A 13576-nucleotide genomic window follows, 5' to 3' on the forward strand; every position below is an offset into this window, starting at 1 on the left:
AGGTCAAGCCCACAAGCTCTTATCTCTGGGTATCTGAGGATAACAGGTGCCTTTCAAGATTATAGATGCTCTGCTCAAAGGACTTCCATTTAAGAATTAACACGTCATGGATTCCCAAGTCACCACTCTTCTCCCAGATCTCAGCCCCAGCATCTCTTCCAGGAAACTTTGGGTGTTCTCACTTGTAAGACAGGCCTAGAGGAACACATGCTGCAAGTATACACACACACACACACACACACACACACACACACACACACACACACACTCGCACGCATGCAAAAGCATCTGACACAATACAGTTCACCGTGTTGTTGCATCTTTACTAATGCTCAGAAATGTCCGGAAGGCGAACAGCAAGCCGACTCTTAACACTCCCTTTCTGCACTTAGGAAATATGTATGGCTTCCTACTAGTCACTGGGTCAGTTTTCTTCCTCTCAAGTGGTCACATTTGGAGAGGAACTTAATAGGAACAGGGAATGAGTAATCCCTCCGACCCTAGCCTCACACCAGTGTAGAGTCCCAAACCCAGCCCTAACACCATCAAAATATTTATTAAAATCAAAGCAGGAGGGAACAGAACTGTTAAGAAACAAATCAAAGTGCAGATTGGAGGGTGGGGAGGATAATGGAGGGGCACTCCAAACACAGGAGGAACCCCACACCCACCCTCCTGTCCACCCTGTCAGTGAAGGCCCTCATTCGCTTGTCCCACCTCAAATCCACACGGGTGCAGCTAGGGTGCTGGCACAACCTTCTAAAAGGGAACCACCTCCCCATCCATGGCTGTCAGTCTGTTTCCCGCCTCCCACTTTCCCAATAAATAAACTACTTGGGCCTCAGCTCCTTTGGGGTTGGGCAAAGAAAAAAAAAAGCTATGGGACACTGCCCTTGCTTCAGAGTATAGGAAGTAGGGGTATCAGCCCCATATCCCTCCCACCCTTAGCTTATTCCCCGGGCTTGCCAGAGGCCTCGATAAATAAATAAACGCTCCGTTAAAGCTTCGATCGGAAAACCTTTAAGCAGTGCTCTTGCTGCTCTGCAATCCCAGCTAGCCAAGCTAGCTGTCCCACCTGGCCTGGCTGACACAGAATTCTGGGAGCAGGCAGCCACCCTGGGCCTCACAGGGCCTTTGCAGCAAGGACACCAAAAGTGCAGTTAGAGCCCCACCCCCACCCCAATGCGCACACATGGATTCATGCACACATGTGGACACACCAGGATGTGTCTGCAGCACACATACAGATGTGTTCACCTTCATTCCCCGGTACACACACACATGCACACGCACGCATACACACAGAATATACCCCATGTACACTGCGCAGTGTGGGGTGTATAGTACACTGCGCAGTGTGGGGTGTATATGCGCGTGCACATGCACACACACACCATACAAAATCCTTCCCCTTTTGGTCTGCTCGTCTTGAAGCAGCCAAACCCCAGAGCTAGAAGCTACTGCAAAGAGAAGAGGGTATGAATCGTGCTTTTCCAATGAGGCAGGAAGGATGGCCCAGGGCAGGAGGCTCCAAAGCTGCAGACAGGGTAGGTATTTTCAGATGCCCTGGCTGCCTAGGCTTCCGTCAGAAATCCAGAGGGGTCAGATCCCCAAAGTCACAGTCAAAGAGATCTCTGATGCCTTCACCCTCCTCAAGGCCAAAGTGGTAGTCAAGGGCCTCATGGGGTGGGGAAAGGCTGATGAACTCCCCAGGGAGGAGCGCAGAGAAGTCTTCTCGACCATGCTCCAGGAGTGAGTCAGCAGCCACCAGCGGTGACAGATGGTCTTCCGTGGGGGTCCTCAGGCTGCCCATCCGTGACAATACTGGTTCTGGGGAAAGCAGGCATTACAGGTTAGAGCTAGCTCAGCAGCAAAGGGGCTGCCATGACTGACTGCCCAAACAGGAGATCAAAACCTGCCCCTACCTACCTTGCTCCAGGCCTAGCAGGGATTGGCTGGGATCCAAGGTCGGGGATGTGGAAGGAGTTGATGGTGGAGGTCCTGCAGTGCCAGAGTCAGAGGTCCGGTCCTCCCCAGATGATGTCTCTTGGCATGGGGTCCTCCCAGGGCTGATGCCTCCTGAACTCTCCTCAGGGCACAGGAAAACATCGATGGGGCCTTGTTTGCTCTTAAGAGAGACCTGAAATGTCTGCACGGAGGCAGCAGGCAGGGTAAACTGAGGTCCAGGTGGCCATCAGCCCTGCCCACCCTGTCTTGATCAGGCCTGGGGTCCCGAGTCTCACCTCTGCAGAGTCCACAGCTTGTAGTTGGGTCTCAGGAGGGGCCTTGATCACTATGACCATCTGTTCTGCAGGGTCCGCTATGCTACGAAGGTCCTGGCAGGTCACATAGGCCAGGGTTGGGGGAGTCAAGGGCCACTGACCTTTGAGGAACCCAGGACTCAGCCCACATATGAAGTTTCACCCCTATCTAGTCACTCCTGTTTTTATTCCTTCATCCCACAGCCTGGCACATAGTAGGTGCTCAGAGCCTCACTCCTAAGCTCAACTGCCACATCTGTACAGAGGTCTACCCATCCAGTTCTAAACTAATGGCTGCCTGCAATAATTCCACATAAAGTGCTCAACAAGTCTCCAGGCTGGGAGGTGGAAATTGTTTTTGACAATCTTGCTGTTAATCAATGGTATTTACTAAAAAGATACATATTCAAATGAAGTTTCTTTTTGTGAATTAAAAGGTCTTAACTTTGAAGCTACAATCAGGCACTAAATCAATGACTAGGAAAAGGCTTGTTGCCGGGCGATGGTGGCGCAGGCCTTTAATCCCAGCACTCGGGAGGCAGAGGCAGGCAGATCTCTGTGAGTTCGAGACCAGCCTGGTCTACAGACCTAGTTCCAGGACAGGCTCCAAAGCCACAGAGAAACCCTGTCTTGAAAAACCAAAAAATAAAAGGCTTGTAATTACTGGTACTACCTTTTCTCTGATGACAGGGTCTCACCGTGTAGTCCAGTGGCCTGTGATTATTTTTATTGACAGCCTCACTACATAGCCTTGACGCGCCTTGAATATGTGGCAGTTTCTGCCTCATACCTGGCCCTGGGATTACAAGCACACACCATCATACTGGACACATCTTTGTTTTGTTGAGAAAGGGTCTCATTGTGTATCCCTGGCTAGCCTGGAAATATGTAAATCAGGCTGGCCTTGAGTTCAGGTGTCTACTTGCTTCTGCCTCTCAAGTGCTGGGATTTTAAAGGCGTGTACCACCACACCCAGCCTGGACTTTTCTGTGTCTGTGTACCACGCGTGTACCTGCTGCCTTCAGAGGTCAGAAGAGGGCATCAGATGCACTAGGACTAGAGTTACAAACAGCTGTGAGCCACCGTGTGGATGCAAGGAATTGAACTTGGGTCCTCTGCGAAAACAAAAGTGCTCTTAAGTGCTGAGCCAACTCTCCAATTCTGGGCTTCTTTAAATATGTATTACTTATTTTAAAACTTATTACTTATTTTGTGTCTTTGTGTCCACGCACACACATGCACACGTGCAGGTCGGAGGACAGCTCACAGGAGTCAGTTCTCTCCTTCACTGGGACGTAAACTCAGACGGTCAAGATTGGCCAAAAGCACCTTTACTCATCAAGCCATCTTGTCAGCCCTTCTTTTCTTTCTTTCTTTTTTCTTATTTTTTTTTTTGTTGTTGTTGTATTTCAAGACAGGGCTTCTGTGTGTAGTCCTGGCTGTCCTGGAACCTACTCTAGAGACCAGGCTGGCCTCAAATTCACAGTGAGCACCCCCCCTCAGGTGCTGGGATTAAAGGTACGTGTCACCACCACCCAGTTGTTTTCTTTTTTTAATATGCATAATTTTGGAAATGGTTACTATCCTCTTTTACAGATGAAACTTAGGCCCATGAAAGCCAAGTCACTTGTTCAGTGTGCTATGGTGAGTAAATGCTGAGGCAGGCATTGTTTCCAAAGCCAGAATCCTAGAATCCAGAGCCCTGGGTAACCTCTGCGTCTCAGTGTGGTGCCGCCACCGGCCAAGCCTGTCCTCCACACCCCCTGCCAACTCAAGGATATCGCTGGCTGTCTGAGTCCTCAGAAAGCAGCTGCAGCTGTGTGGTACAGATGTGCATCAGGTGATCCAGCTGCTGCTCGCTCTCCTGCAGCTGCTGTAGGTCCTGGGTCAGGCTTTCAAGTCGCTTGCTGATTCCCACCATGGTGTGGCTGCCTCTGCAGGAAGCCAGAGAAGAGTTAGCAGCTGCCCTCGGGACCCCATCCACCAGTCCTGGCACCCAAGGCAGTCTGCCGCCGCCACTGTTCTGTGAGAAGTGGGTGAGCTCTTTCCCCTCTCTGGCTCCGCTCCCTGGCTCCCCAGCTTGGCTCCAAGTTAGACTGGCATGGGCTTAGTAAAATGCCTAGCCTGTCGGCAGATACCTACATAGCCCCACCAAGGAGCCTGGGAAGAAAACAACAGCACAGACATGCCACAGAATGACAAGATAACACAGAATGAAGAATGATCCACCAAACACCAAGAAGGCAGATGTGCCACAGAGGCCAGTAGGACGCCTGGGTAGAGAGGGAGGCACAAGGGAGAAGTGGTAACAAAACTAAAACAGCTGTAAGGCCGACCTCCGTGTTGACAGCAAAAGCTGGAATGATGGTTGCACAGTGGCCCAAAAATGGGCACCACTGGGAAAGGGAATAGGGAACCTTCACCGGGTGTGTGTGTGTTTACTAGATAGGACACCTTGTACAGCCATAGGGAGCTAGATCTGTGAGATCTGTATGTCCCTCCCCGTCTATCACCCAGGGAAGACACCTCTCCTCGGACATTGATTTCCCAGTTGTTACGAATACAGGAAGTCACTGCAGGCCTGGTCTGGCTGCCACCAGCCCACCTGACTGGTCAGTACTTACAGCCATTGGATCTGATTCTTGGACTTCTTGGCAATGAGCTGGATGCCCTCAAGGACATTGGTGATGTCATAGATGCGCCGTTTCTGCACTTTCAGCACCTCAGCCGCCCAGTTCAGGTCAACAACACCATCAGCTGAGCAGCTGAGCAGCTCCAAGAAACGTTTGGTGGTCAGATTTAACGATGTCTCATAGCGTGACTTCTCCCCTGGAGATTTCACACCTGGGGGGCAGGGGTTAGGCTAGGCAGGGCTTCTCAAACACGCAGCCTGCCCCCAACAGTCCTGTCTCCCTAGCACTGTAGAGTGGCAAGATGAGCTGGGAGGCAGAGGGCTCCTTCCTCTTAGTCAGGCCAAGCAGAAAGGCCCTGTGGCTGCTGTCTGCCAACCAAAGCATTCCTCTGTGGCTGGGGAACTCCCCACCTCCAAAGCCTGAGGAAGTCATGTCAGCCAGCCATTCCAGCTGCCTGCTGGGGCCCCCCCGAGTCTACGAGCATGCCCACCCCCGAATCTGAGCCTGAGAAGCTAAGAGTCAACCAGCACCTTTCCCTGGGTGGCGGCCTCTGCCCCGGAACGGCCCACTGCTCCCAGCCAGATACTGATGGTCAGTTTCCAGATCCAGTCTCCGTTTCACCTGTAGCAGAAAACCAGGAGTGAGACCACACAAAAGGCTTAGCTAAGGGCTTGGCACTCCAGTCCATTCTCTATCAGGATGCCTAGGTATGCGAGCAGAGACAGATCCTAAGCATTCGTTATCCTACCACACAAATCATTCAAGCGCAAGACTGAAGACTGAGTTCAAGTTTTAGGTTCAACAGGTGTTTATCACAGTACACCAGCCAAGAACAAGGCATCGCTGTGATGCTAGAGATTAAAACGAGAGCCCTGCATAAACTAACACAATCTACCATTTAGTCGTCTCAGTTCCTACAACTATTTAGCCCAGGCTGACCTCAAATTTACTGTGTAGCCCAGGCTGACCTCAAACCACTCTTCTTCCTGCCTCTACCTCTCGAATAATAGGCTTACAGGCACACGCCACCAGGACTTGCTACTTCCGATACCTCTTTCAAAGACAAGTGCTAACTTCCTTCCTCTTAAATGCTAGCCAGAAGTGATGGTGTCACTTCTGAGACCGGTCACTGAGGCCCTGGACCTTCCACAAGGCAGAAAGGGACAGGAGAAAAGCTGCTGTGTCATATGCCCATCCAGCCCCAAAGATAAGCCCCGCAGGCCAAGAGCCGGGAGCTCCCCTAGGTGAGGAGGACCACAAGCTTGGAAGTCAATCCTTCAGCCTTAGTCCTGCCTCCCTATTACAGCCAGGCTGTTTTCTGTCTGCAGCAGCTTCCATTCCAGGCCAGAAGCGCCAGCTGAATCTCCCTCAAGTCCTGGCCACAGAGACCACATAAGCCACCAAGGAAGGGTAAGGTCCCTAGGGCAAATAAGGCACGTCTCTAACTTTTAACTCATTTGCACATCTATCTATAACCATGGCAGCAGCTGATGCCTTTGGACCGGCAACACGGCAATGGCTCCACTTTGCAGACACAAACAACCCATATTCAAGATCAGTCAGGAAGTGACAGAGCCACAATTGCTACCCAGGTCTGTCGGAGAAGGACCCCAAGCTGCTACTCCCCATGCCCTCCAGTTTAGGCTAGACACGCAGAGATGGAAAAGGATCCTGAAATCCCTCCAACAGACAGGAGACCCTAACGGGACCAGGCCTGCTGTCCTCTCACCAGCCACAGGCCTTTCTCAGCTGAACCCACTTTCAACCTGGCTCACCACCTGTCACCTCCATTTGCCAAGAATGCTACCCACAGCCATTGTCACACACACACACACACACCCGGCGGTCCAGCTGTCCCCGTCCTGGTCTCCCTCCACATCTCTGCCTCTCAGGCTTACCCTCTGCCCCCCTCCTCACACCTGGAGCGCCCTCCTGCAGGACCCCTGTAACAATCACTTCAGAGAGAAGTTACCCTTCTGTCTGGACTGCCTCAAACCCAGCCTTTTCCCACATCCAGGAAGTGCTGCAGAGGCATCTGTCTTTCCTGCCTATCCCTCCACCTCAGACAGTGTCTCAATGCCAGTCAACAGGTGCTGACTAGACTTCCCACCCTCTCATGCTGCCACTGACTCCTGGGAGCCAAGGACTAGGTCGGCACACAAGGAAGAGAGAGGAACGCGTGGAGGCAGAGATGGCCTATGCTGTCTGTGCAGGGCATTTCCCTGCATCTCCTCACCAAACACACGCCTGATAGCAGAGCCTATGGTGGTCTCCACTTTGGGATGGGCCTGTAGCCAGGGAGAAATTCAAGATATACACCCCAATGGGCTGCATGAGCCCCACCCAGGAGCAAGACCCCCATATACAAGCTAGCCGGGAATGCCTTCTCCCAGCATGCTGGCCCTTGCCAAACAGATGCCCGTTTCTGTCGCTCCCTCTAGACAGACAACCCGAACACCGAGATCCTAAAAGGACATTGAAGATGCTCACTGGTGAACACAGCTGCATGACTCCAACAGCTATCCACAGAAGGGTCACAGACACTGCACACTTAGCAAACCCTCGGACAGCAGGCAGTCTCAGTGAAATACTGAGCAGGCCCAGGCCAACGCAGATTGCTCACAGACACACAAGGGACCACTGTGGCAGGTTAATATAGACGGTCCCTTCCCAAATTAAAAATCTCAGGGACTGTTCTCTAGTTGAGCTTCTAACAGCGTGTTTCAGAAACAGCAACTCCTTTGGGAGAGCCAGGGCAATGAGGATGACGTACTGTGTGAACACGGATGGGTTTCATTTATTTATTTAGTTTTTCGAGACAGGGCTTCTCTGTGGTTTTGGAGCCTGTCCTGGAACTAGCTCTTGTAGACCAGGCTGGCCTCGAACTCACAAAGATCCGCCTGCCTCTGCCTCCCGAGTGCTGGGATTAAAGGCGTGCGCCACCACCGCCCGGCCACGGATGGGTTTCAAATAGCCCAGGCTGGCCTCAAGCACGACAGGCAGCCGAGGAAAGCCTTGAACTCCTGACCTTACCCCTCTACTCTGTAGGAACTGTCATTACACCTGGCTCACAGCAATTTTTAGAACTATTTAAAAAAAATTCTGAGGACTGGCGGACTTGTTCAGCATACCGTAAATCCTGGGTTCCATCCCCAACAGCACTCAGCAACAGGCAGTGACCAGCCAGGGATAAACAAGTGTCCTGGGCCATAAATGGCTTTCTACTGTTTTCCACAGACCTAATGCACGGTACTGTGTACGTCCTACAGCACACGGGTATTATGTGTATAATGGGAAACAGCCTCTTGCTACCAGCTTTGTAAGGTCTTTCAGTGTAGGCTGGCACTGGACAGGAGTCAGTACCCTTGCCTGCCTGGATTATAAGATATGCCAATAAACCAAGATAGACTTGGCATTTTGATATATTTTTATTTAATTAATCTACCCTTTAAGATATTTGTGTGTTTGTTTGAGTGTATATGAAAATCTGGGCATGGGGCAAAAAGCACCATCAAATCCCTTGAAGCTGGAGTTATACAGGCATCTGTGACCTCAGTGTAGGTGCCGGGATGCAAACTCTAGCTGTCACAGCGGAGCATGCTAGTTTGTTTTTATTTATTTGCATTGGTGTTTGGCCTGCATGTGTCTGTGTGAGGGTGTCAGATCTTGGAGTTGCAGACAGTTGTGAGCTGCCATGTGGATGCTGGGAACTGAACCTGGGTCCTCTGGATGCCCTAAGCCATCTCTCCAACCCCCGAACACATTTATCTTTAAAAATTAATTTACTTTTAAGGCAATGTTTCACTATGTAACCCTGGCTGGCCTTGAACGTGAGGCAATTCTGTTGTCTTCGCTTCCCCCTACAGGATCTACACACACACACACACACACACACACACACACACACACACACACACACACACGAGAGCTATAACAAGGTAGAGGTAGGCAGGGCAGAGAGGAATGTCTGAATTGCATGGAGTTCTGTACACAGGAAGCATTCAGCAAGTGCTTACTGGGTGGAAGCCAAGCCTGTAGCTTATTTCAAGGACTGCCCCCAAAATGCCAGAGCAAAGTCAGTAGAGGCCAAAATCCAGATTTGCATTCTCGGCCTTTGGCTCCAGGATGTTGTCAGCCTCTCCCACAGAAAATGTGGGCTGGCCCTTAAGTACCATGGGGGCAGGGGGCCCTTAAATACCTCTGCACCAAGCATGCGATGGTGGGACTCAGGAAGTCAGCTTGAGTAAAGGGAATGTTTCGTCCAATGCAGACTACCTGGCCAGGCCTCAAGCTCCTATTTACAAGCACAGGCCCCCAGAGTGTAAGGCAAGCTAGCTGACCCACCAAGTAACAAGCCAGATCTCACTGGGAGGAAGGGCCAGTAACAATCAGGAAATACCACTCCCTGGCTGAATGGTTGGGGGAAGTCCCACCATTTCTGGGCCTCAGGCTCCCCATCTCTAAGAAGGATCAGAAAGTAAGGCTGCCCACAGGGATAAGTGGATGAAGTGCTTAGCACGGGGCCTGGCACACAAAACATCCTCGGAACGATCCGAGCTGCTATTGTTATTATTATTAGCATCTTGGTGATTCCGGAAGGAAGGCAGCACTGGGCACAGGGCCAAGGGGGCTATGGGCCTTCCCAAGATGCCTCAGGGACCAGCTGCCACCCACACCCCCATCAGCAGTTGAACAGCTTCTACTCTGGGCCCTGCCCCTCCCATTTGCTCCAAGCCCCCTGCTGAGAACCCCCCTCCTGTCTGCTCCACCCCCACAATAAAGTTGGTGGCCCACACCCTGTGCCTGCCCCTGCTTGGATCCACGTTCCAAGCTTCCACTCTCCACTGACTCAGCTGCCTTTTCTAGGCCCCCAGCCTAAACTGGTCTTGAGCTTCTTGCTGTTCAGGGATAAGTGGAGACTTTATCCAGGGATCTCCCTCCCACGTCTCCAGGCACTGGAGGCCCCTTCCATAGATCTCAGGGGCCCAGCCCACCCAGTCTTCCAGAGGCTCGAGGGTCTGCCCGCCTGATTAATAAAGTTCCATGGCAACCAGGGGCTGGAAGGGTGGCAGATGGAAGGACAGGCAGAGGAAGGGTTGCAGCAGCTGGCCCAGCGCCCCGCCCCTGCAGAGAAGGCCTCCCAGTCAGGAGGCCTATCCCCAGAGGCCTGGAAGGCTAGGCCTGCACCTGGCAATCCAACATCGAGGCACTAAGGAGGGGTCTCCCCAGGGGGTCGCCAACAGTCACGCTCCTTCACCTCCCACAAGCAACCGTGCTCACCACCCAGCCCTAAGTCCTGCTGCAAGCCAGCAGACATTAGTTAAAATCCTTGTCCCACCACCTGCAGCTGCGTGAAGCACTTCCCTGTCTGGGCCTCAGTTCCTCCCTCTGGCAGATGGGCACGTGACAACACCCAGCTCACAGCAGAGTTGAGAACTGTGGCCGAAATTCTAAGTGTGCCAAAGGCTGGGCGTGCACTAAGCAAGCACCAGCTGCCTACACGTGAACCATTATCATCAACGACGCCGACGCTCCGGTGAGGGCGCTGAGGCCCAGAGCAAGGCACAGCAAACAGGGACCGGCAGTCTGTCACCGCGCGCCCCGGGGCGGAGCCCGGAGGCCCAGCCCAGGCTCCGCACCGCCCAGCGCTGCAGCCCGCCCCTCCCCCGCCCGCGCCTAGGGTCCCTACCGGCGGGCGGCCGAGAGCGGGACGCGGTGCACTAGGCGCGGGGCGGGGCGCCTGCGGTGTGGCGAAGAGCAGCACGTCGGGGTCGCGGGGGCCGGCGGGCGGCGCGGCGGGGCCGGCGGGGACCTGCGGGACGCCAACATCGGGCGCGGCGGAGATGATGACGATCTGCGAGGAGTCGAGCAGCCGCAGCGCGCCCGCCCCGAGCAGGGCCTCCAGCGCCGGCGCGTGCTGGCCGCCCGCGGGGGCCACGGCCATGGCGCTCACGGCCCGCGTGGCCCGGGAGGCAGGCGGCGGCGGCGGCGCGGGCCCATGGCTGCAGGCCGCGGCGAGGGCTCGATCCCGCTCCGCCCCGGCCGCCGCTGCCTGCAAAGTCCGGGCCACTTTTACGCGCCAAATCCTTTTTGCCGCGAAAGAGCCACGCGCCGCCGAGCGCCATCTCCATTGGCTGGGGCGGCTGTGACGGCAGTGGCGCCGGTGAAGGACATTGGGTGCAGCGTTCGGGGCCGGCGGTGGAGGGCGGGACCCGGGGCGGGGCGGCCAATCCCGGGGCGGGGCGCGCGCAGGCTTTGTCCGGGCGGTGCGGGGCGCCGTCTCCCTTCTGCCTCCAGCCGTGCCCTGCTGGAGGCGTGGGCGCCGGGACCCCGCCCCCTCCACCGCCCACTCGTGGGTGGCTGGGACTGGAGAACGGAACAAACTTCGTACTCGCTTCTGCACGTCCCGCAGGCATCGTCCCCCCATGACACATGACCCCTAGACTCTCAACCTGTGGCCTCCACCCCCTCAGCTCAGATGCCAGAAACTGTCTCTTCCGCACGCTCAGGCTCACCTCCGAAGCTCGCTTCCGCCACATCTCCACTTCTAAAAACCTTTTGCTTACAGCTCTGTGCTCTTCCCTAACCCTGTCACCTATAAGCCAAACACAAGAGGGGTGCCAGGAAGTGGGCAGGGACGTTTGGCTTTGATGTCAGTCTGATTTTAGTTGAAATTCCTTCAGTAGCTAGCGCCCAGTTTGCGTTCATTCATTTGCCCACTCCACACTGGCGCCTGCCTTTAATCCCCGCACTTGTTAGGCAGAGGCAAGCATACCTTCAGGCCAGCCAGGACTACACAGTGAGACCCTGTCTTAAAAAGTCAGAAATGTCTGAGAGCTTGCTCAGTGCCCCATCTTCAGTGCAGACCTCCTGACTCAGTGGAAAGGAAAGACGGAAAGAGAAACAGCGAAAGCTTGCAACGTGAAGAGAATCGGCCATTAAATTATCTCCACATGAGACCTCACTTAGGGCGGCAGGGCAGCGCAAGGGGGTGAGAGTGTACACATTTAATCCTGAGGCCCCGGGCTATCTCCACCGTTTCTCATTGCTTAGGTCAGCCCATCTGACCAGTATTGTCCTCTCTGCTAGACATCGTCCAACACTGGGAACAGAGATGTGAAAGGTTTAACAAGACCTACTAGCTTCCTGCACTGGGGTGGCCACAAGCAGAGTAACTGACGACAGCAAGTCCTCTGTAAGCATGGCGTCCTCCAGAGGACTCTCAGCCCAGGGTTCCTTGCTCCATTGCTCCATGCTACTTTTTCTCTGTCCCAGCTCTGACCACTCTGCTTTGGGATGACCTAGCAGGGGCTGCTTGTCATACCCATTTCTCACGAGAGAAATGGAGGCTGGGGAGCGAAGGTGAGCAAGGAAGCAATGAGCAGGCTGTGATTTCCCAAGGCTTTCGAAATGATAGGGCATCTCTTAACTTTGGGCTACCCCAACCTGGCCAATTTAGAATCGACCCCTACCTCCCACCCTTCTCCAGCCCTCCGCACCACCTCTTGGGTCTTTTATTTTGGGGGTTTGTTTCGTTATATTTTGGTTGTTATTGTTTCGAGACAGGGCTCGAAACAATAACAACCTGTAGCTCTGTAGCTCTGTAGCTCTGACTGCGCTGGAACTCCCTAAGTAGACCAGGCTGGCCTTGAACTCAGACCCATTTGTTTCTGTCTCCCAAAAGCTGAGATTATAGGGGTGCCCAACTATGCTGGCTCACCTTTTGTTTTTGTTTTGTTTTGTTTTTGAAGAGACAGAATCTTACTATGTTGCCCAAACTGAATCAAGGTATTCTTCCTGCCTTGGCTTCCTGAGTGCTTGCGCACAGGTTTGTGCCTCCACACCCAGATCCAATTTAGAATCTCCGAGAGCTCAGGAATGTGCATTTTGCAAGCAGCTTCTCGAGAAATACACTTGTATCTCCAGCATTTAGAGGGCCGAGGCCGGAAAAGCTTAAGTCCCAGGATAGCCTGGGCTATATACAGAAAAATAAATAAATATTACACAAGCTGGCCTGGGTCTGAAAAAGCCTGGGATAAAACCGGACTTGCTGAACACAGTGGACAGTGAGGACTACTGAGAACTCAAGAACAATCGCAGTGGGTTTTTGACCCTACTGCACGTACTGGCTTTGGGGGAGCCTAGGCAGTTTGGATGCTCACCTTAGGAGACCTGGATAGAGGTGGGCGGTCCTTGGGCTTCCCACAGGTCAGGGAACCCTGATTGCTCTTCGGGCTGATGAGGGAGGGGGACTTGATCGGGGGAGGGGGAGGGAAATAGGAGGCGGTGGCGGGGAAGAGACAGAAATCTTTAATAAATAAATAAACGTAAGGGACACTTGTGCCCATTCCAGAGAATGTGTTTGACAGAGAATCTTTGACAACGAATTGATATATCTTTATAATAAACATGTGGAGGGAGCCAAAAATTACAGTTCCCACAGCTGGGTATAGCTGCACACACCTGTAACCCCAGCAGGTTGATGCAGGAAGACCAGAAGTTCCAGACCATCCTCGGCTACATAGGCAGCCAGGGCTACATGAGATCCTGTCTGAAAACAATCACACTGAAGCTCTCAAGGGTGGGTTTCAGCTCAGTTTCCTGTAAAAGGCGGGCACCTAGACCTTGCTTCAGTCTCCTCAAGTTCTCCAGAGATGGAGGCATAAGGGACTAGACAGTCTT

General features: G+C 53.4%; 1 protein-coding gene across 1 annotated transcript; it reads right to left on the bottom strand.

Annotated features, from left to right (window-relative positions):
- Positions 1 to 309: 309 nt before the first annotated feature.
- On the bottom strand, positions 310 to 10965 carry E2f1 (E2F transcription factor 1). The gene is made up of 7 exons (XM_075962624.1): positions 10584 to 10965; positions 5425 to 5515; positions 4886 to 5105; positions 4043 to 4195; positions 2244 to 2358; positions 1930 to 2149; positions 310 to 1830 (listed from the first exon to the last, which is right to left on the bottom strand). The coding sequence occupies exons 1-7, from the start codon at positions 10836 to 10838 to the stop codon at positions 1586 to 1588; spliced, it is 1299 nt and encodes a 432-aa protein (XP_075818739.1). The 5' UTR covers positions 10839 to 10965; the 3' UTR covers positions 310 to 1585.
- Positions 10966 to 13576: the final 2611 nt, after the last annotated feature.

This window comes from Microtus pennsylvanicus, chromosome 2, assembly GCF_037038515.1.
Source record: "Microtus pennsylvanicus isolate mMicPen1 chromosome 2, mMicPen1.hap1, whole genome shotgun sequence".
Lineage (NCBI taxonomy): Eukaryota > Metazoa > Chordata > Mammalia > Rodentia > Cricetidae > Microtus > Microtus pennsylvanicus.

Bases quoted from the DNA above. Each gene is read 5' to 3' on its own strand.
- E2f1 (XM_075962624.1), bottom strand. From the start codon at position 10,838: ATGGCCGTGGCCCCCGCGGGCGGCCAGCACGCGCCGGCGCTGGAGGCC. The intron at 4,196-4,885 runs GTAAGTACTGAC...GGCTTCCTGCAG, and splicing joins AAGAATCAGATCCAATGGCT to AGGCAGCCACACCATGGTGG. The intron at 2,150-2,243 runs GTGAGACTCGGG...GCCTCCGTGCAG, and splicing joins AAGCTGTGGACTCTGCAGAG to ACATTTCAGGTCTCTCTTAA.